This window comes from Eumetopias jubatus, unplaced genomic scaffold (genome assembly GCF_037043125.1).
Source record: "Eumetopias jubatus isolate StellerSeaLion01/CBP00866 unplaced genomic scaffold, mEumJub1_p1.0 scaffold_9, whole genome shotgun sequence".
NCBI lineage: Eukaryota > Metazoa > Chordata > Mammalia > Carnivora > Otariidae > Eumetopias > Eumetopias jubatus.
This window is the reverse complement of record NW_028274815.1, coordinates 931,628-952,815: the sequence shown is the minus strand read 5'-3', so window position 1 is coordinate 952,815 and position 21,188 is coordinate 931,628. Positions and strand designations below refer to the sequence as shown.

At 50.2% G+C, this 21,188-nt stretch overlaps 1 protein-coding gene across 1 annotated transcript in view; it reads right to left on the bottom strand.

The window, feature by feature from the left end:
- The window catches only part of SNTG2 (syntrophin gamma 2), a 339,157-nt gene that overhangs the window by 150,225 nt on the left and 167,744 nt on the right, over positions 1–21,188 (bottom strand). The window contains exons 12-14 of the mRNA XM_088026250.1: positions 19,211–19,348; positions 11,046–11,102; positions 10,905–10,962 (exon numbers count right to left, since the gene is read on the bottom strand). Of these exons, the coding sequence (XP_087882376.1) occupies positions 10,905–10,962; positions 11,046–11,102; positions 19,211–19,348 (253 nt within the window). The remainder of the gene's footprint in view (positions 1–10,904; positions 10,963–11,045; positions 11,103–19,210; positions 19,349–21,188) is intronic.

Sequence of the window (21,188 nt, the reverse complement as noted above, 5' to 3'; positions counted from 1 at the left end):
GGGTCCACACCAGGCTCAGTCGTGTGGAACGGGGTGAGACCAGACGGGCAAGGGAGGGAGTGCTAAGGACAGGTGGTCATGGGTCACGGTGTGAGGCCCTAGACACCACGTCACAGGAAGGGACTTAATTTCACTGCTATCGTGCATCCTTCAGAGCTGGGCTACCCCTCTCAAACCCTCCCTTAGTGACCTACACATACTTGTCATTCAGTCAATGTCAGTGAAGGACACTTATCCCGAGTCTTTCTGGGAAAATTTCATCTATATGAACAGTGAACTCAGGCAGTGACAAGTTCAACACTATCTGAAAAAATATTTTTTTTTGTTTCCAGACATTCAGATACAAAGTCTTAAGTTTGAATAATGAGGTTCTTATTTGCAAAATTACACAAATCTACTCAATAAATATTCACATATTTGTATATGGACATGTAATTGTTTCAAGTGTATATATGATCTATCTCTTTGACATGTCTGCGCCTAGAACCCACTGACTCCCAGCCCCACCTGACCCGTCCGAACCCCCAGTTCTCAGCTCTCTGGCCATAGGACCACCCACTCTCCAGCCATGGGACCAGCCCCTCCCTGGCGGTAGAACCAGCCCCTCTCTGGCTGTGGGGATCAGCCTTATAACTGAGCCATCCGCTTGACTCTTCCTGGGGCCATAGTCTCACGGTGTGATCAAACTGACTTCCTCTCTGTGCAACATGTGGCAGTGCTTGCACAGGAAGCCCTCTGCCAGCTCTCAGGGGTCTCTGTCTTGCTCCTTTCCGCAGGACGCTGACCAAGGAAAAGCCTCAGGCGGTGGCCAGTTTGCGGTCAGGCCTCCCTGAAGATGCTGCACAGCCCCTGCCCTTCCCTACAGTCTATGGCCCCGTCCCTGCCGTGCACCGCCCACCTCAAGTCACTGCTCCTTTGCAGAGCGGACCTATGGTTTTTGAGACTGACCTCTGCTCAGGTACTTAAACAAATATTCTTGTCTTTGCTTTTGTGAGAAAGAAAAGGACAAAAGTAAAAGTTTTTTCTATTAAAATTAAGCAATAACAAAAATGTGATAGTGTTAGGGATCTGTTAAAAATAATCAGTCATTTGATACCTTTTTGAGACTGATATCTCAAGAAGAACCCACCCAAGGCTCTGCAAAACCAGAATTATCAGAGAGAGATTCATCATCTTCTGTGGTCTTGGTCTAACTTTCTGAAAACAAGCCCACATCCAGGACATCCCCCATTCTCGGCAATTCTGCCTAAAGCACAGGCTCACATCAGCACTGGGGCTCCACGTGATTCTTGGCACCATGTTCAGCCCGGACTTCAAGGGCAGCCTTGCTTACGTATCCTCCCAATGCTGTGAGGCAGGTGAGATGCAGAGGGAGAGGCCACCACCCACACAGTCTCCACCATCTCTGCAGGTATGGGACACGCACCAACCCTGATGCTCACCAAGGAAGCCCTAAAAGCTCATGATCACCAACCTCAGTTCCACACCCTGAGCCCCACAAGATGCCTGGTCCAAGCGCATGCAAGTCCGTGAGCCATGTGCGCGGTGACCTCATGTTGTGGTCATACGTGTTTCACCTGATATTTCACATCAGGTAGAGGCAAACCGGTGGTGTCTGCAGTAGCCAGTCAGAAGATGGGCCCCACAGAGCTACGGTCCTCGGGTCTGAGCGCAGTCCCAGCAGCGCTTGGCAGTGTCTGTGCACCACACTGAGCTCATTTCCAAAATAGCACCCTTGTTCACTGTGTAGACTCTCCCAGACGCCATTATTCCATGGGCACAAGGGAGACTGAGTGCACCTGCCTCGAAGGCCTGCAAGGGCTGCAAGGGCTGCAATGGCTGAACGTCAGTCCACGAAAGTGTTCACAGAGGACCTCTCCCCTCCTTCCTAGGAGCCCCGGGGAGATGTGCTTTTGACAATGGGAACACCTAAGTTCTTGAAGTAATTTAAGGGATTTCAGAGATTTTGAAGTAAATAAAAATGTATCTGCATCTTCTAAGACGGCCCTTAGCAGCGGAAGCTGACGCAGTCAATGGAATTGGCAGAATGTAAGGAGTGATGGCCAAGCAGGTCCCAGGCCGGTGCCTCTGGGGCAGACAGTGCCATGGGGGACACGCTGGGGGATGCACCGGGGGACGCGCTGGGTCACGTGCTGCAGCCCAGCCGACTGGGTCCTTGGTGCAAACCTGCTTCCCTTGATCTTCACATGCAGTGACCTTCAGAAGCAGGAGTGCCGGCAGCCTCCAGTCCCCTGCTCTGCTTCGGTCGAGCTCTCTGCCATGGGCTGCTGAAGATGAAGACTCTCCCCACACAGGAGTCATGTTCCACCCATCCTTCAGAGCCTGGGATCCACCAGCACGTCTGAAGTTTCAGCCTTTCTCTTCAGCGCTGAAGTTCTTTTTTATTGTCTGTTTCAAGTTGTTTATTTTGATGGCTGTAAAAACATGCCTTTCATTGATTCGTCTACAATAAAGAAGAAGGAATGTTGAAATACTCTTCATTCAATTTGCTCCAGCTCTAACGAGGCCCGCGACTGGACCCCGGGACCCTCTCCCTCGTACAGCCTGCTCACTGGAGATGAAGAGTAGAACGTGGTTTGTTACAGAAGCAGGGGGAGGTAGGTTTGGCTAAATCCAGTTCCACACTCACCCACCCCAAGGTGAGAGGACTTTCTCAGGCTACATCTACACAAATCCAGTCAGGTCCAGGTTAACCCATCTCAAAGAGAAGGAGTCTACCAAGATTCACAGACCCCCAGGAAGAGTTAGGGGAAGGGACTCCTCTATCTGTGTGGGCACGGGCCTGCATGTCTAGCCGCATTGTACCTTCTACATTCTACACTCTTCTACTGAACAGACAGGAAGGTGAGGAGCTCTGCGGGCAGCAACACCAGAACCCAGGACACAGGTCCCCAGGTCTGAGCAGCGACATCCCAAGGACGCTGTGCTGTGAAATGTTCAAGTCCACAAAAAGGCAGCTCAGACCCTTCCATCCACTCCCTGAGGCTGGCCCTCTGCTCTCCTCATACCTGTTGTGCACTTACCAGGGCACGCAAGACGGCAGGGGTTGCAAAGACCTCAACATGGGCTACACATACAGGAGTTCTGTCAAATGGAACAGGGGTCAGACGGGAAAAGCTGTAACATGCATTTGTTAAATTGATGAAATATCATGGACATGAAATAAATCAATCACCAGTCCTATATTGTGATGACATGTTCATGGCAGCAAGATGCTAAATACAAGTGAGAATACTAAAGCAAAACAGAGGGGTGCCTCGGTGGCTCAGTGGGTTAAGCATCTCACTCTTGATTTCAGCTCAGGTCATGATCTCAGGGTTTTGAGATCAAGCCCATGTCGGCCTACTCTCTCAGTGGGGAGTCTGCTTGAGATTCTCTCTCTCTCTCCCTCTGCCCCTCCCCCTGCTCATGCTCACTTTCTCTCTAATAAATAATTTTTTAAAAAGTAAAATAGAAATCAGGAGTCCAGGAGACGCACAGATGCACCCCACACGGCTCAGACACTGGAGGAGGTCTGATAAGGACAATGCTGCAACTGCGGAGCTCGGCCCCTTGAAGGCCAGAGACTGGGGCATGTCCAGAAGTTTCTGCGATCAACAACTGAATCAGAGAAGCTTACGATGTTCCTTTTGCTTTTTAAAAACGTAAATATCATTAAGAAGGTACGTGTGTGACTCAAGACACGCCCTTCATGGGGACCCTGTTTGTGACAGAGCACTGGAGGCAAGCGGGGGGGTCCGCATCCCGAGAGGGTGCAGGGAAGCCAGGCAAGGTGGAGCTTCTGCAGGTGGGCGTGCGCCTCAGGAGACCTGTGGGTCAGCGGGTGACCATGGCCAGCAACACTCGAAGGGCTGGATGTCCACCTGAGCATTTACGGTTTTCTGAGTGGAGAGGTTCACGGGAAATTTCTAGAGCTGCCACACAGAGCGTTAAGTATTAAGTTCAAAGGATGTGGACACACGCAACACACGTGTGTTCTCAGTGTGAGCGCCACATTGAAAGGCTCTGTTGACATCTTTGTAGTAACCTTTATGGAAGGGGCCAAATCCTACTGCCTTGGCCACTTCAGGGCTTTAAGTGAGACTCGGGGTGATCACATTGCCAGCACCCCGGGAGCCACCCTGATGAGCCTGCACTTGCGAATCCTCAGCAGGTGGGCCTGGGCAGGTACACTCAACACCTGGTGGAAGCAGGGAGCTCATGTCTGAGACCGATCTCATCCCACACAGTGGGCTGGCTGGGCTCAAGGCACACAACACAGCACGGTGCGCCTCTTCACTAGGCTGTGAGGGGAATGCCACATGCACTGAGCAAGTTCTGTGGGGCCCCTCTCGCCTCCCAGGTGTTGCCAAGACCTAGAAAGACTTCCCCACCTACTAAATACCACTCTCCTCACTGGCAGAATCAACAGGATCCGCTTGAGCTGCACGAGGTGGGGATGCCAGGAACAAGCTCTGTGCACCCCTGGATTCTGAGAAACCAGTGAGGGGCCCTGACCATCAGCATTGTGGAGGCAGAGGCCGCTGGTCAGAGTGTAGCTCCCCAGAGCTGTGGCACCCACCTGAAGAGAAGAGGGAGTGAAGGCCCAGTCACAGCACCCACCCAGGGGGGCTGTGATGCCCCCCACGGCCTCAGTGGTCACCCAAGGACCCAGCTGGTCCAGCTTCCCGCTGCCGTGTGAAATCTCAGTGTGCCCGCTGAGAGAAGCTTGACTTCCAGAGACAGGCAAGATCTCCACACTGATGACTTCACAGCAAGGAAAGTGAAGCCCAACCAGGACAAGTGAGCTCCTCAGGAATACGCTTCAAGGCTCCAGGGCTGGCTCTTCTGAAAGGCCATCCAAAGTCCACCACCCACAAAGCCCCAGGGTCGTGAAATTTAATTACATCCTCAGACAGACCTGAGGGCAGCTTATCCTGTTTACTGGCAACAGCACATCTGCTCTACACACCTTAAGAGGTAATTAACCTTCACCTATGACGCTTAATCTCTTGTTGGTTATGTACATGTTCTGTCCACGCTCACACATACAGTGTACACATGATACATAGGACAGGCTCCGATGTAGGCATCCACATGTGCACACGCACATTCACACAAACACGGCAACTTGCATGCATTCAGGGACTGGTCTGCGGTTCTCCTCCAGGCAAAGGTCCTGTGCATCCTGTCTCCGTGTCCCTGGGGACTGGAAAGGAAACAGGCATCCAGTATGTATTTAGGAGATAGAGAAAGTTGGAAGAGAGGGGTGGAGGGACCAGACAGAGGGGGACCATACGCAGATGGGCAGAAAGGTGGCACTGGGCCCTACGTGTCCTGGGTCTAAGTTCTTCACTATTTCCTTTGACCCCTATATTCCTTCGTATTATTAAAAAAAAACAAAGCCCACAAGTATATAGGCATTTCCTGTATACATTTTAGACATTTCTTCACAAAGTAAATGCAGCATCATCTCAGATGCATATTTGGGAGACACTGAAATAAACAAGAGCCTGGAGGAACAAGTGCTCACTGACTAGTCTCTGCTATATCCAGAGGGTGGACTGGTATGAAATGCTGGAGTTTTCTAGTTTTAGTAAGGATAATTTTACTACATTATTTCTGAGGTTTTTTTTTTCTAGTTGGTAACCATTTATGGTTCATTAATTATTAAGAAATGGAGTAAAAACTCATTTAGTTAAAACCACATATTTTAGGAAATTTATGCATAAAATACAGTAAATTAGGAAAAATTTCAGTGTAAACTTGGAGCCTGTAAAAGGAAGTGTTTTCCAGCTCACTACGTAAACGTTCCGACAGCTGCCACACCTGCTTCTCTACTTGTCACCACGTCCTTGTGCCCCTGGCTCCCAGACCTCGTGCACCAGCAAGAAAGGGCTCCCTGGCAGGTGCCACTTCCATGCGTGGCACAGAAGCAAGCACACAGGTTGGGAAGCCAGTCACGAGCTTAATTAACAGAAGAACAAAAGAGAAGCAGCACGAGAAAGTGGGACACAGCTAGAAAAGGTAAGGGCCAAGCAGAGACTTTGTCATCACAACGTGAAGAACTGGTCGTAAGTATTAAGAAAAAGCATCCAATGGTGTGCCCCAAAATAAGGATTAGTCGAGGTTTTGAAAAGCAGAGCTAATGGACACATGAGATCCTTTGTCTCCAAGGAAATGAAGCTGCTGAAGGCACAGTTGCTGACAAAGTGCAAGTGAGGGCCCCCCATGCTTGCCCAGGCCCCCCAAGCCACCTCTCCCATGACAGGCGCATCTGCTTGTACTGTTTCGGCAGAGGGTGGGTCTCCTCCTAGTGAAAGGAGGTCCTGCCCTGCCCTAAACCCAGGCTGGAAAGAGCTGTCCCAACAACATGGGGCATGCTCATTCCCTCGGCCTTTCTGGGGGTGGATTTGAGGTCCAGTTCCAGTTACTGAGGTGGAAAAGATGCTTGAAGGCCTTTTTGAATGAAAAGATGCCCCTTCCTAGGGGTGGCCTCCCCCATTTCTCTTCTGCCCTACATCTTAAAATGCAGGTGCCATTTTGCAAACGTGAAACAGGTAGCTCGAGAAGAAGCCCTAGTTGCTAAGGATGGCTCCGGGGAAGGACAGGGAGAAGCTGGGGCCTGGACAGCTGACTTCTCGTTGAGTGAGAACAACAGATCCGCATTCCTTTAGACTGCTGTACATTTAGGTTACTTCGCAGCCAAACACACCCCTACCTGAACGTAAATCCAGATTTTCATGATGCTAACTTACCAGGGCAATACTTAACGAGGACCTCAGAGACGGGCCGGTTTTGCTGTTTGCTGGCCGTGTGTCTGAGGACCATCTCTGCCGTGTATCTGTGCCTCAGTGTTCTCACTGTACAATAGGGTGGCCACAAGAGTCCCTAGCCAATAGGGTCCTAAAAGGTCCTAGAATTCGTGCCTGGGCACAGAAAGCATTAGCTTAAATTTATGTTATATTAGGTATGGGTACCTAACTGGAGGCGCATGCCTCAGCCTGGCTCGAGGCCACGGTGCACTGGGGTTGGCTGGGGGCTCTCCATGGAGCCGGGGAGGGACAGTACCTGAAGCATGCTGGCAGAACCTCTGGCTGTGTCCTGCGTGCAAGCCCTGGAGGGACTTCAGGTGCTTGCTGGAGGTGGAAAAACTGTTGCGGAAGAATCAGAGCCCAGCCCGTGGCCTCCCTCTGTGCCTCTGCAGCCCGCTCAGGCCCCCACTCCTTTCACAGCCCAGGTGGTCAGCTGCTCCTGTTCTCCGTGGACATTGCGTCCTTGGGACATCACCCATGAACTCAGATGCTTCTCCTACTTATTGCCCTGAGCCTCACACAGGTAACCGGACCCAGTAAGCCTGCACCTGCCACAGAGTGCGGATCCCCACCCTCACCCTCATTTCCAGCATTCACCTGACCAATACCCACTGTGTCATTTTACCAAATGCCACTGGATGCAGCTGAAGGTAAACATTCAGGGACTCCAGCAGGAGTCCTGTGGTGTCTCAGTAAAACCGCGCCTGGGGGCCCCCTTCAAAGCACAGGAGAGTCTGGTGGCCGGTGTCCACATCCCCAAGCCGCTAGCGCGGCCACTTCCTATCACAGCCTGGTGATTGCTTGTTAATGGAAAACAGATCTTACCACCCCACGTTTGGGAAGTCCTCAAACCACGCTCTCACTCACAGATACAACCCAGGCTCCTTGCAGGGGCTTCGGAGCCCTGAAAGCCTGGCCCCTGGCTTCTCCCTGCCCCCAGCTGCTGTGCGTCCTCTTGTGTGTGTGCAGAATGCTCCTGCCGAGGGCCGACTTCCCCTGACCACGTCACACAATCCCCCTCACGTCCACCCCCACACGGTTTAGTCTCGTAAACAGTGGTGGTCACCACCTTCTCCAATTGTCTGTGATGGCAGTCTCACCACTGAATGCCCAGAACAGTGCCTCTTCCAAAGAGGTTATCTGTTGAATACGGTTGCACAAAATTCGCAGATGAATGAGTGGACAACCCAATTTCCCCTTTGACCTTCCAGTTTATAGCCCCCTGGTTCCTGAATGCAAAGCCAGGTAGATGTCACGTTCCCATGGTAAGAGACTGAAGCTGCAGAGAATCCCTCAACATCTAGGCCTTTATTCTGGGGACAGGGAGGGTATCCAAGCTATGGAGGGTGCTGGCCATCTCCCCAGGGGCAGTCAGTATCCCCACTTCCCACTGCTCACCCGGAGTCTCTGGTCTCCATGAGCAAATCATGACTCATCAAGTTGCTGGACTGGGTACCAGTCTTTGATGACATGTGATGGCGGCCACGCTGTGTCCCTGGGGCTCCGGCACATGGAGGCCCCACACCGCTTGCACCAGGCACCAGATGCAATGGCAACTCTGCATGGATTCACAGCAGCCAGAGCCTCCCTGCCCATGAGACACCCACCCTGTGCCGTACTCAGAAGAGGTGAACTACACCAGGCCAAGCCCCCGGTCTCTCAAGCTCCCAGGTCACTGAGCAGTTTATGCTGACTCTCAAAGCGCTTAGGGTGTGGAACATGCAGTCGGTGGAAAAGGGAAGCGAGGGTTCTGGATGGCAGGCAGACCCTGGCAGCAGCAGGGTGGGGGACACCAGCCATCGCATCCAAGAGTGGCCTGAGCTGGTGGGGCCGATGGAGCAGAGGGATAGGTGGCCACGGGGTGGGGACAGGGCCCTGGCTCTCAGCTTGCAGGCCACCAACACTAGAGACAGAGGCAGCCTGAGAAGACAGGACAGCTCTGTTCTGAGACCAGCTGGGCTTGCATCCCTCGTGAAACTCCCACCAGCGCAGGCGGAAATCTCGGCTCAAGAGGGAAACCTCAGTGTGTTCTGGCTCCAGGACTGGTAAGAAGTCTGGGAATCCACTGGGTCCCAGGTCCCCCAGGGAGCCCCCAGCTCACAGCGGATGAGATGCATTCGGGTGACTTGGTGTCTTTCTTAAAACTGCAGCTTGGTTTCTCAAAGGAGCTGTCCACACGTGGCCACAGTGACCCGTTCATCGCTCCACAGATAGAGGAGGTCTTCTCTCCAAATTAAGCATGAAATCCCTTTCTGCTTTTTATCTGCTGGTTAATCTTACTTCCTTGTTGTTGTTCTTTTCTGACACTTACATTCATATCCATAAGTCAAAAACCCCACTAATGCAAAATAACTGTGAATGTTCACAAGATTACAGAAACAAATACCTCTGAGCCAGCCTCCTTCAATTACCAGCCAGCCAAGCAGCTGGGTCCCATGGCGCAGAAGTAACCAGACACCCTAATTCAGGAACGAACTGATTTCTTTCCACCTGGCCGATTCTCGCTTTAAAGGCACTGGAGAACTGTGTTCTGCAAAGCATCTCAGCCCCACAGAGATCCTCGGGTATGGACAAGAGAAACACTTCAGTGCCGTGGAAGGTTTGTTTGGAGATGCTTTAAAAATGTCAACAAGAATGACCATTTGATGCAGAGACCAGTGCGGCTCTGTTCTGCCATTTATAGTTTTAGTAAAACTGTATTTTCTTACAAAACTGAAACTCTTTTATGTCACCAGGAAGAGCAGACTCAGGAGTCTCATGCTCTGGCTTCGCCTCATAACCTGGTCTCCTTGGAGGCCCCACTGCCCGGCCAGGAGGAGCGTGGTGCCTTTACAGGCTCATTTGCTTCAGTCTCTGAGTAAACAGAATCCCATCTGCTGCAAACTTCAAAGGCTGGTTTGCAACTTTGTTCAACAAGGGGAAAAATGTGTATTGTTGAGCAGATTCCTCAATGTCCTTTTGGTGAAAATGAGTCTTTCTGCAGATGCAAATGTGGTGATTCAAATCTTTCTTCTCTGCACCAGTGAGTCAAAGTTGGTGTGCAGAAATTCACACTCCTCGTAAACAGAACTCCAGCCACTGATCCGTCACCACCGCCCCTGTGCACGCACACTTCCAGAGCACGCAGCGTGGGGTCCCAGGCCTGCACCACCTCTCCCAGCAATCGCTGGGCTGCCGTGTGCTCTGACCTCGGGCTGTGGTCTGGCCAGATGGGGTGAACCGTATGAGTGTACTGAGTAAAAGCGTGAGCTTATTCTCCACTCTTCACCCACACAGGAACGATTCTAACGTGTGGGCTACCAGTCCGCGGTGGGTCACCACACCCTTACCCCTGTTTTCAGGGTCAGGGACCCGAAACGGCCCCTTCCCACGTCCTGTCCAACCCCGGCTCGGGGACAGGAGTCAGTTCCCCTGCACACCGGCTGCGCATCCCCTGGCTCCCACACCAGGCAGGGGACGTGGTCCCTGAGCTGCAGGGACCAGGCTCCTACAGACAGGGTAGGGGTCCCACTAAGAAGCCGAGCTGGTCTGTGCCATCCATTAAAGTGATCTTATTAGAAAGATCTCCCAGCTTATGAACAACAACCCCCAACACTGGAGGTGACCAGAAGTCCCACGTCCCTTTTCCGCTTCTGCACACAGTGACCTCAGTCAGCGGCAGCTGTGGTGTGACCATCCCTCCCGAGGCCCCAGCGGTCCAGCCATCCCGGCCTCCCTGCCGAACTGCTCCTGGAGGGCAGGATGCGATTTTCACCACAGACCTCCAGGGGCACCGCTGACGGCCAGCAGTGGGGGCAGGTCTCCTCTGCTGTCACCCCGCTGCAAACACCCAGTGTCCCAGCCTCGGCATGTGTCCCCAGGGCACTGCTCCCATGGGCCACACAGGGAATCGGTACCTCTCTTAAGGGCTTGCAGCATTAGTGGAAATGCACTAGGCACATTCGTGTCAGGGGGAGAAGAGATGAGGCAAAAATAAAATGTCAGCTAAACGATGAAGTAAATGAACAGCAACTGATTTCCATCATTTTCAAACACATGTTATCTCACAAACTGCCGCAAGGCGTACTTGGGACATCCTGGCCGCATTACCTGCGTGGCCTCTGAATATCCTCGATATGACGGCAGGGACCCTGTGCTCGGCGCCTCCCTGGAAGACAGGCAGAGAGGGGGGTCAGGGTCTGCACAGACCCCCACACAGAAAGAACGTCACACGGAAGAATGCGTTCATACCTTTATACTCAGGCCCAAGCCGCCAACCGGCTCTCTGCGAAGCGTAACAGTTCTGTGCTTTAAAAAATTTTAGAAAACAAAGCAAATTTAGGTTAAAATGCATGATCAGAGAGCGAATGCAAAATGCAGATATAAATTCATAATTTAAACTTAAGCAACTGTTTAAAACACATTTGCAAAGGAGACACTGCTTAAATTCAGCAAAGACACCATTTCACATCCTCAGTCTGTGGTATTACCTAGAGGAACAAAGGCCTTGATTAAAAAAACAGGCAAAACAAACAAACAACAAACCAGGCTCTACTGCAGCCGTATTTAAAATCCGCGGGCAATCCCTGCACGTTGGCCTTGCCTTCCCGTTCCGTGTCAGAGGACCACAGGCCCGTGAGAAACGGCCCACACTCTCCCAGGAAGGGACCAGAGAAGCAGCAACCCACACTCAACCCACCTTCAAAACCCGTTCTTCCCACCAACCCCCAGCCTGGATCCCTCTCACCGCCCCTCTTGCCCAGACCAACCACTTTTAGGCCCATTTTTAAGTAGTCGGTGTTGACCATGCGTGCTGGGCATCTGCCTGTCCTCTGAGCACGGGGCCAGTGGTGATGAAAAGCTGGAAGTCGAGCAGTGCCCGTAACCAACAACGCCCCCAAACCTCTCACTCCAGTAAATCAGCAGTGCGTATCCTGCTGGTCTAAAGTGACCAATCCTAAACCAGATGCACCAGATCTGTGGCTGAGGGTGAGAAACGGGCCCAGGGGCAGAGGAAGCAGAGGGTCAAGCATGTTTGTGCCTCAGAAGGATTCCATGGGAACATCAAGAATGACTTGCACTACCTCCTTTCTGAGTGACAGCATAGATGCTTTCAGCCTGAATGGTGCTCAAGAGTGTGCTTGCAGAGCAGGGCAACCAGGGACAAGCCGAGGTCAGCAGGGCCCCGAGGGGCTTCCACACGAGAGCAAGGCCTGCTTGCCGCCAGCAACGGACCAGTGGGAACTGTCTGGCCGAGGAGGACACCGGGGTCTGCAGCGCGTCTCAGATGTGACTCAGGTGTGACTCCATTCTTGGGAATGAATTCACCATAAGCTCAAAGTAAAGAAACCAAAAATTGGAACAAATACAGCTCCTTTAAAGTGCTCATATAGGCATCCATTAGGTAACACTTTAATAGAAAATTTTATATTTTGAGCTTCCCTGTGGCTGGAAAATTCACAGCTGTTGACTGTTTATGCAATCACAGTTCGGGGACGCGACTTGACGGCGATGGCTCGCATTTTCTCCTTGTCTCCAGCCGCACCCGAGTGAGTGACGGTGAGGAGCAGGCCCAGTGCATGCCCGGGACAGACTCATGGGGCTCCTACTGGGTCCTTTCCAAGTACTGAAATACCAGCAACCCGCCCCCCGACTCCCACACAAAGGGCAGCAGGAGCAGAGGTGATTTAAATCCCATGGCGGGAAGACACGCTCCTGCGTGTGGGGAGCTTCCCTCCACAAACTCCCAGAGCGGACTCCCAAGTCAGCCAGCATCTCGGGGAGCGTGAACTAGTGAACAAAGCAGAGGGGTATCATTTATTCATGCTCTCACTCATTCCATAAGCGCCGAGTTCCTACTGTATTTGGGGTGACACGAGAATGCGTCTCAGGCTTTCCCAGGAAATGGGCAAAAGAAGACTGGAAAATTGGGTCATCCAATGTCACACTAATCAACAATCTCTACTATAGGGAATTTGTCAAAATATTCAATAATGTTTTTCAACTTTTCCCATTAATAGAAGCATTTGAACCTCACTGAGAGCAAGCAAATATACATCAGAGAAAAGAAACAAGAGTGTTTCTGTTTTGACAGACTTTGTCACATGACATTATAAATCTGTCATTTTATCCACACATAGATCTCAAGAGGATCATTCAAAGAAAACATCAGAAAATGGATCACCTGTGGCAAAATGGGTTAACGCACACCAAAACTCTGGACTAAGATTCCCAAATTCCCAACAGGTGAAAGATGAAAACTTTATGTCATCAACTCCTTTAATGCCTGGTTAACAGAACGGAATTATCTGTTATTAAGCCAGAGTACTATTTATTCAAATATTTGCTCGATGCAATCTGTCAAAATTCCCTTTCCGAGCAAATGTGTCTCAGTCACATAACCCTCTGCAAAAACTGAATTTGTGCATCTGGAAAATGAGGGTTATGTGTCCTACCATGGGACGTCGCCGCAGACTGAACTGTGTCTCCCCAAATCCCTATGTCGAAGTCCCATCCCCATGGGACCATACCTAGAGGTAACTGAGGTTAGAGGGGTCACAGGCTGGGCCCCATACACCAGGGTTGCTGTCCCCATAGGAGCAGGACGAAGGGGACCCCAGAGCCCTCTCTGTGCGCTCAGAGTAATGCCGCAGAAGGCACAGCAGGAGGGCACTGTCAGGGAGAGAGCACCTGACCTGCCCTGTGTGGGCAGCTGGGCCCACAGAGACGAGCCAGCCGAGGGAATTACAGGAAACCACCAAGTTTCACAGAAACCTCAGGATGGCGAGTCTCTCAGTGAAAAGTTCTTCTTCCCAATCTTCCAACTCCCTCAAGGAGCGTGGAGGAATCTCGCATTTCACCGTCGGGAGGAAGGTTCAGCCAGTCCGTGTTCTCACAAATGAAGAGCACGTAACTACTAGGGCTCTAGAATGATGGTGGCATTGTCATTTTTAAGAATTTTGTTTTTCAAAACAAGATTTGTAAAAATTGGTTCATGGTGATGAAACAGTCCACAGGGCGGCCTGGCTCAGGCCCCTCCTTCGGGTCCCAATGTCTCAGGACCTCACAGCCAAGCGAGAGATGGACACATTGACTTAAAGTCCTGGGAGAAGTTTCCAAAGCGGTTCTGTGAACATATGCAGATGCTAATGTCATCACAAGGCATTTTCTAATTCAACCAGCCCATTGTTCTTCATCGAGCACACTCTACAGAGTCCGTGCTCCTGAGCGGAGGACCTCCTCCGGCGAGACGCACCTGCCCCATAAACATGCTTCCCTTCGGTGTCTGGGGGCTGCTCTCACTTACCGGAGGAACGAATTATGAATTCAATCAAATGTATAATGAGACTTCTGGAGAATGAAGTTTGGAATCTAAAGTAACTATTCAATAAACTCACTTCCAACCCAATCCAGCCGTGTTTTTCACAAACATAAGAGATAAGGTCCTAAAGAAAATATTGTTTTATCATTTAATCCCAAACTATGTTTTGACATTTACCGACTCCTGATTCATGGAGCAAAGACAAGGATGCAAAAAGGAACTAGAGAAAGGATATAAACTTAGGTGGATAAAGGTGGTAATAATGTCTATTTTATCACAAACAACAACAACGGAGTTGTGTAAGCTGAGCACAGAATTTATCAGCACCCCAGCAGGTGAGACAAATCCATCTGTCTCGGGAAGTTTAAGACAAGTTTAATTCTTTACTCCAAACTAAAATATCAGTTTGTTAATAGTCCTCACAGTACTTGTTATGTAAGAAATAAACCTAATTTTTGAAAATGATTTTATTAAGTTCATTTGTTGTGATATACCTGAACAATCTGTAGGAATCGCTGAAGGAACAGCCAGGCAACCGCCAATCACTCTACTACTAGATGTTCTTCCACATCTTAATTTACATGCTCCTTATTCCTTTTTCTAAAACTTTTTAACTTTTTAAAAACTTTAAGCCTTTTTTTCAGCAAAAAAGGCGGGGGCTGACAATTTTTCTGGAAGGCACTGTAAGTTGAGCTGACCATCCGTGCCGCTCTGTGGCCCCCTCACAGAGTTTCACAGATCCGTTTCTAGGGAATGGGTTTTGTGCTCAAAACTGATCAACTCTTTGTTCTTTCTACCAAGATAAGTGACACCCAGGACCTAGGAAATAAATATTCCAAAATGCATCTTCTGGTGCATGTAAACATACGTGCGGGAAGGTGGAAACAGGCATGGTCTTGGATGTGAAGTCTACAGGGTGTGGCAAAGCCAACCTACAAATATCCGGAACGTCAGAGTGTGGGCCACGACCTAACATACTTATAGGGGAAAAGCTGAAAAGCCAGCACACGAGAAGCATAGAATGCGGAGCCAAAATGTCCTGGAACTAATCTAGATGCCCAGTCGGTATATAGATCTGTGACGCTCGCCAGACAAAACCTGCCCACGAGGAAGACAAGAGTGAAGCCACCCCAACACACACAGAGGGGAGAGGGGAGAGCAAGCACCTGATAGCAAAGCAGAGGAGAGACTGCAGGGTTCGCCCTCTCCTCCCAGAATCTCCAGGCTCCTGCAGCCAGGGCCGCGCACCTTTCATCCACCAGTGAGAAGGGCTGTTCTGCCTCACGCGGCGGCGGTGGCGGTGCTGCTCTTTCCAGGGGTCCCCCCTTCGCCTGCGCTCAGCACCCGCCGACCCAGGGTCTCCCATCTGTGCTCACATGGGGTTCTTCAGGCGTTTCCCAGACTGCGACTTTCGTGTCCAATGTGTTGTTTGTCCGACACACGGAGATTCCGGTTCCGCGCATGGTTTTCATCTTTACTTCAAGACGCTCCCCGCTCGCAGGTCCGCTGGGTCGTCTTCTCCCCTGCCCCACTCCCATAACCTCTCGTGTCTAGAGGCACGGTGAACACCTGCGATGCAAACCTGGCCATTTTAGGTCAACGTCTGCACCGGTCGTCAAGTCCGCTTGTGAGGATGTGACTTCCTGGAACTCTCCTGGGAGAGAGTCGGGGTGTCCTGTACCCTCCCAGCCCCTGGACTGCCTCCCAAGGTGTCAGGCAGACGCCAAACCAGGCTGTGCGTGCGGGCGGACACCAGCGCCCCGTCCGCGCCAGGTTGGCAGCCCTCCTCCTCTGCGGCGGCCGTTCCGCTGGCTCGTCCTCCTGCGGGGCTCCTGGGTGCATCCCCTGGGCCCCATGTGAGCAGAGGAGTGACTGAGATCCTGCCTGACCTCTGCCACTAACTGGGAGTTGAGCTCAGAGACTCCTGAACCTTCATGTCTGAAACAGTGAAACGAGGACACGGAACCCTCTCAAGTACATTCACTGTCGCTAAAAGTAGTGAATACAGCGCAGATTTATTACGATGTTGTCTCTGTGTGCATGTTCCCACCACATTAATTCAAACCACAAGCATAAACTCACAATTAAGGAAAATGTAATGTGTCACATGTACAGTGAGGATTATAAAAATAAAACAATCTAAACAAAAACTCTGAAACATGAGAAAAAGCTAGTTCTTTCCCCCAACAAAGCACACACTTTCTTTAGAAGATAATTAGAAAATCCTCAGATTTTCAACATTCAAAATGTCCTGTTGCTATGGATTGAAATATAAATGAAATAGGAGTTTGCAGATTTGAAACTCCGGTGCTGCCCTGGCAGATTTTAAAAATCCACTAAATTTAGTTTTGCCTTCTCTCTTTTGTGACGAGAAGAACACCTGTCCTTAACCGACACTTGGGTTATTTTTCAGCAGGTTCAAATTCACTGCCCAGCAGTGTCTTCTGGAACAGGCAGCCCAAAAAGTGGATGCAGCTGGAGGAATGGAGTTCTGTGCAGACTCTGCCGTCCATTCCCAGAGAACCGAGCTCCCTCTGGGTGCATCCGCAGGGCCGGTGCCGAATCACAAAGCTCACGGATGTTGACGCGAGCATGGACCATGATGTCGGGCCTGGCGAGCAGGGCGGGCACTCTCGGGCTCGGGCTGTGTGACTGGCGCGTGCACACGCAGGAGCTGACCCCGTGCCCTAAACCCTGTCGCCTGTGACGTGGGGGTCAAGATGCACCTGCTACATAACCATGCCATGGGTTTTTGGTGAATTAGGGTATAGAATACACTCAGAAATGTCCTGGCAGTGGGGACAGAATCATGCACGCCAGCAATGACTGTTCACGGTAGGTTTAGCATCCAAGTCTTGGGGTCCGACTGATAAGCTAATCAATGTCTGCTAGAATTTAATATCTATATTGTATACCCAGTAAATATGTGTTGCACCAAATCTGACAATTTTCATCTCCTGGGACCCACACAGAGACTCCAGGTTCAGCGAGGCATGAGGCTCCATCATTCCTTCTGTTGATCCACTGTGGATTGATCAGACCTTCCACTCCTGCCCTTCAGAATAATTTTAAGTGGAAAACAATCATGTTCAGCCAGGTTCCTGGTGCAGGTACCTTGGACACACTCAACACTATAATGCAGGGAGCGGCTGCTCCAAGACCCCCCAGAGGGGCTCTGACTTGAACTCTAAAAACCGTTGTGACCGTTGTTAAAAAGAGTTCTTCTTGTTCTTCCAACACATGATGAATTCTCATGGCAAGATGGTGTTATTCTTATCAACTGCAGAATTCAGGGTTCCGGTTCAGGTTCTGATCTCAGGAGTGGATCATATCTTCCTGCAAACAAAACTCTCCCCAAATTGCCTCCGAAGCCATCCAACCCAGGGATGCATGTTCCGGCAGAGATCGCTGGAAGGGGACCGGCTGCTGTGGAACACAAGTCCGTGTGCCCCGCGGCTCTCCTCAGAGCAGGGCTGTTCGTGGGCATCCAGGAATCACTGGAAATTATAAACACAACTCTGCAAGTGTGAACACACACTCACTTCTCCTAGGAGGGAGAACTTAACCTTAGGTAGAGAATCTGATGTTTGAATAAAACAACGTAATTTACTTTTCCTGGACAATTTAGCATAGAAACATCGAATGTTTTTTGCTATAAGCTGTGTGGGATTCTCTACAGGTTATGGACTCACTATGAAGAAGGATAATTTTTTAAAACAGTAACAAACTCTTCTCTAACGCTGCTCTCCCCAAACCCACTGCTGCTGAGTATTCAGAACAAGTGGGGGGACAGTAGGTTGAACGAGGGATTAGTGACCCTTGACCTCCGACCCTGCCGGGGGCCCCAGGGAATAGTAGCAGGAAAGGGCAGCAGCTGTCCTCTGCCCTCTGTTGCGGTGACTTCACCTGTCCCGGACCCACAGGCAGCATCCAGAATGGGACCAGACACCCAAAAAGGGCACAAGAGGGGCAGACATGGGTCTGGGCCAACACGGCGGGGGGTTCACGTGGAATACAGGAGCACTTCTGTTCTCCATGCATGTGGGAGGGGCCGCACGTGTGTAAGACGCACACATGAGCCCAGCATTGCTTCTGCAGGGGGCGAGGGAGGCCGCAGCGGGCCTGCCCAGGAAAGACGTCACACTCTGCAAGCACCTGCACCTACTGAGGAAACACCGATTTGGGGATTAGACATGGGGAGCAAGTGCCCTGTTTACTTTGTTTCCAAGGTGAAGGTCATGAGGACCCAGAAAATGATGAAGTAAGCAGTCTTCAGGGCCCACGCTCTACGAGACCCAGCTGTGAACCGGGGAATGGGAACGCTTCAGGGGTACTTTCAAAAACACACCACAAACAACTTATTTTCAGCTACATGATTTCTTGAATATCAGTTTTTGTAGGTCCTGGGTAGGGATACTTGAAGGACAGAGCAGTGAAATGTTGATTCTATAGAAATATATACATATATATATTTATATATTTATACCTGCAATTATTTGAGCTCACAAGAAGGAAAACAGGAAACCGACTATGGTTTTAAAAGAGTATACTGCATATTTCCTCTATCACTTACGGTCGTCCTGTTTGACCTAAACTGATGTAAAACTGGCCAAAATTATTTTCCCTAATCTTTACTCGATATTTTACTGTATCTGATCAGTACATTTCTTACCCTTCAGGAAAGTTCACTGTGACTGAAGCCAAAAGAAGGACGGAGCTTTAGCGTGGAAGCGCCGTTCACGTCCCGGAGACCAGGGCAGAGCTGACACCTGACGCGGGCGAGTGCCCGCTCTGTCTGTTGCTGCTCGTGGTTTCAGATGTGAGGAAGCCCTCGGCAAGTACAGTACTCTCACGTTCTGTCTTCACTTCCAACAGAGTGTGTCCCACGGCACACCGTGGTGTGTGGGGAGAGCTCCTCCCGGAAAACACATCAACGAGGAAATTACGGAAGGCAGGGAGACAGAAACCTGGTCTTGTTTTGCAGCTGGGGATGTTTAAATAACAGGGGAGCAAACAGTCCTGAGGCCGTAACCGGCCTCCCCGAGTGGGCCTCCCCGGCGCATCTACGCAGAGCCCGGAGCCACGGGGCACTTACATGTGTGCCGTGACTGCTCCCACCGACACAGACCACGTCTTGTTTCTGGATCGTGAGGACCTCCTTTGTCAGCTTCAGGCGGACGTCATAGGTGCTTCCAGACCCCTCGCGGTGCAGCAAGGCAATGCCAGTTCTGGTCTGTGGGGCAAAGCAGAAACACAGGCAGAGGGTGTGAGCGCAGCGGGCGCAGGTGTGGTGGCAGGACCATGGCTCACTCGCCCACAACCCCCAGAACATGCACCTGGACGGACCACGTGGGGACCGCACAGCTGCAACCATCTGGCCACGGCTTCATTAATTTAACACACAGTAAGTATGAATTCTGAGTAATTGTTTCTGAATAGCTTTTACAGGATTTAAATAAACATGTTTTTAAAAGAAAATTAGGGTTTTCTTTAAAAGCTTGAAAATATTAGTATTTTGTTCAAATCAACTTTTCTAACTTTAGAAAGCCTTTAGTTCCTACTTTTACCAAAGCTCTTTGCATGATAACCACCCCTTTCGGAAGATTCAGATAGTAACTGTTTGAAGATTTATTGGTCTGGACCAGGAAATGCTGAAAATCAGCAAAACGTGTATCAGAGTTCTCATCAATACATGGAAACCGACTTTATCAGAAGTACCCAGTGGGGCCCACACACTGGCTCCCGGAGGGCTGGGGCCTGGCGGGCTTCCTACCCCCGCCGCACGGCAAAGCAAACTGGGTTTGTCAGCAAGTGCAGACCAGGAGGGGACGTCCACAGGTAAAGGCCTTCTCAGCAGATGAAGAATGGAAAGTCAGACAGACACCTCTGGACAAACTAGAGGTGGCCTCCTGGTGTGTGCAAGTCACGGTCAACGGCGTCTAAAGGTGCCCTGCTTCACTTGGGCGCCCCTCGCCAGGCCCGAGGAGGCGGGTCTCAGGGGTGGAGCAGGCTGGTGTTTCTGTCCGTCTGGAGCACCAGGTGCCGCATGCAGACTGCTGCCTGAACAGCCTTAGGCGGTCACCCTGCAGGCCAGGAGGAAGGGAGGAGGGGGCGGGATGCTTAGTGAGGTGTCAGGAGCTGCACCCTCAGGCCAGGACCATGAGGAAAGCCCACGCAGGGGCATGCGTACCAGGACTCTCCGAGGCTGGCAACCAACCACAGAAACAGAAAAAGAAGAAACTTACAAGATCACTGACAAATTCCAAAGATGGCATTTGACAAAGTTATATATTAATTAAATATTTAATTAATAGTTCTTTAAATTAATAGTTAAATATAAAAGGTTAACCTTCAGGAAAACAGCTAAAAGTCTAAGAGCACTTGTCATTCACCATGTTGAATTATCGAAAGATTTCCTCCAGGGACAGAGGCTGAGAAAAAGATGTGCGTTCACTCTTGCCGTTTCAATACCACACTGTGCTCCTGACCAGTGCAATTATATATAAAATATATACTTTAAATATTTATGATGCATAAAGGAAAGAAGAAAAATGAAGCTAGTTCACAGATGGAATCTCTAAGCATGGAGATAATTCAAAAGTATCTATGTCTATGTCTGTCACATGAACATTTGGACATTTAGCCTATGGCCTTAACATCATTACCAGTTAATGGTGTATTATGACAGTACTGTGAAAGTATGTTTCAATATATCAGCAACAAATAATAACAGCTGAAATAACAGGATATAATTCCCAGTAGCATTAACAACTGCCAGTATCCAGAAATCAACTAATGAAAACTGACACACTAGGTCTCTACACTAAAAATTTGAAAGTGTTACTGAGAGGAAAATAATAAGACCTAAATAAGTTGCAGATCATGTTCATGAACTGGATGGATTCGTACTGTGAAGTCATTTCTTTCTAAATTAATCTCTGAATTAATCTGTTGTTGATTCAAAACAACACAAAATCATAAACACCAGCAAGTTGTTAGAAACTGACAAAATAATTCTAAATTTCAAACAGAAACGCAGTCACGTATAGTCAAGGCAATCCTGAAGAACACCC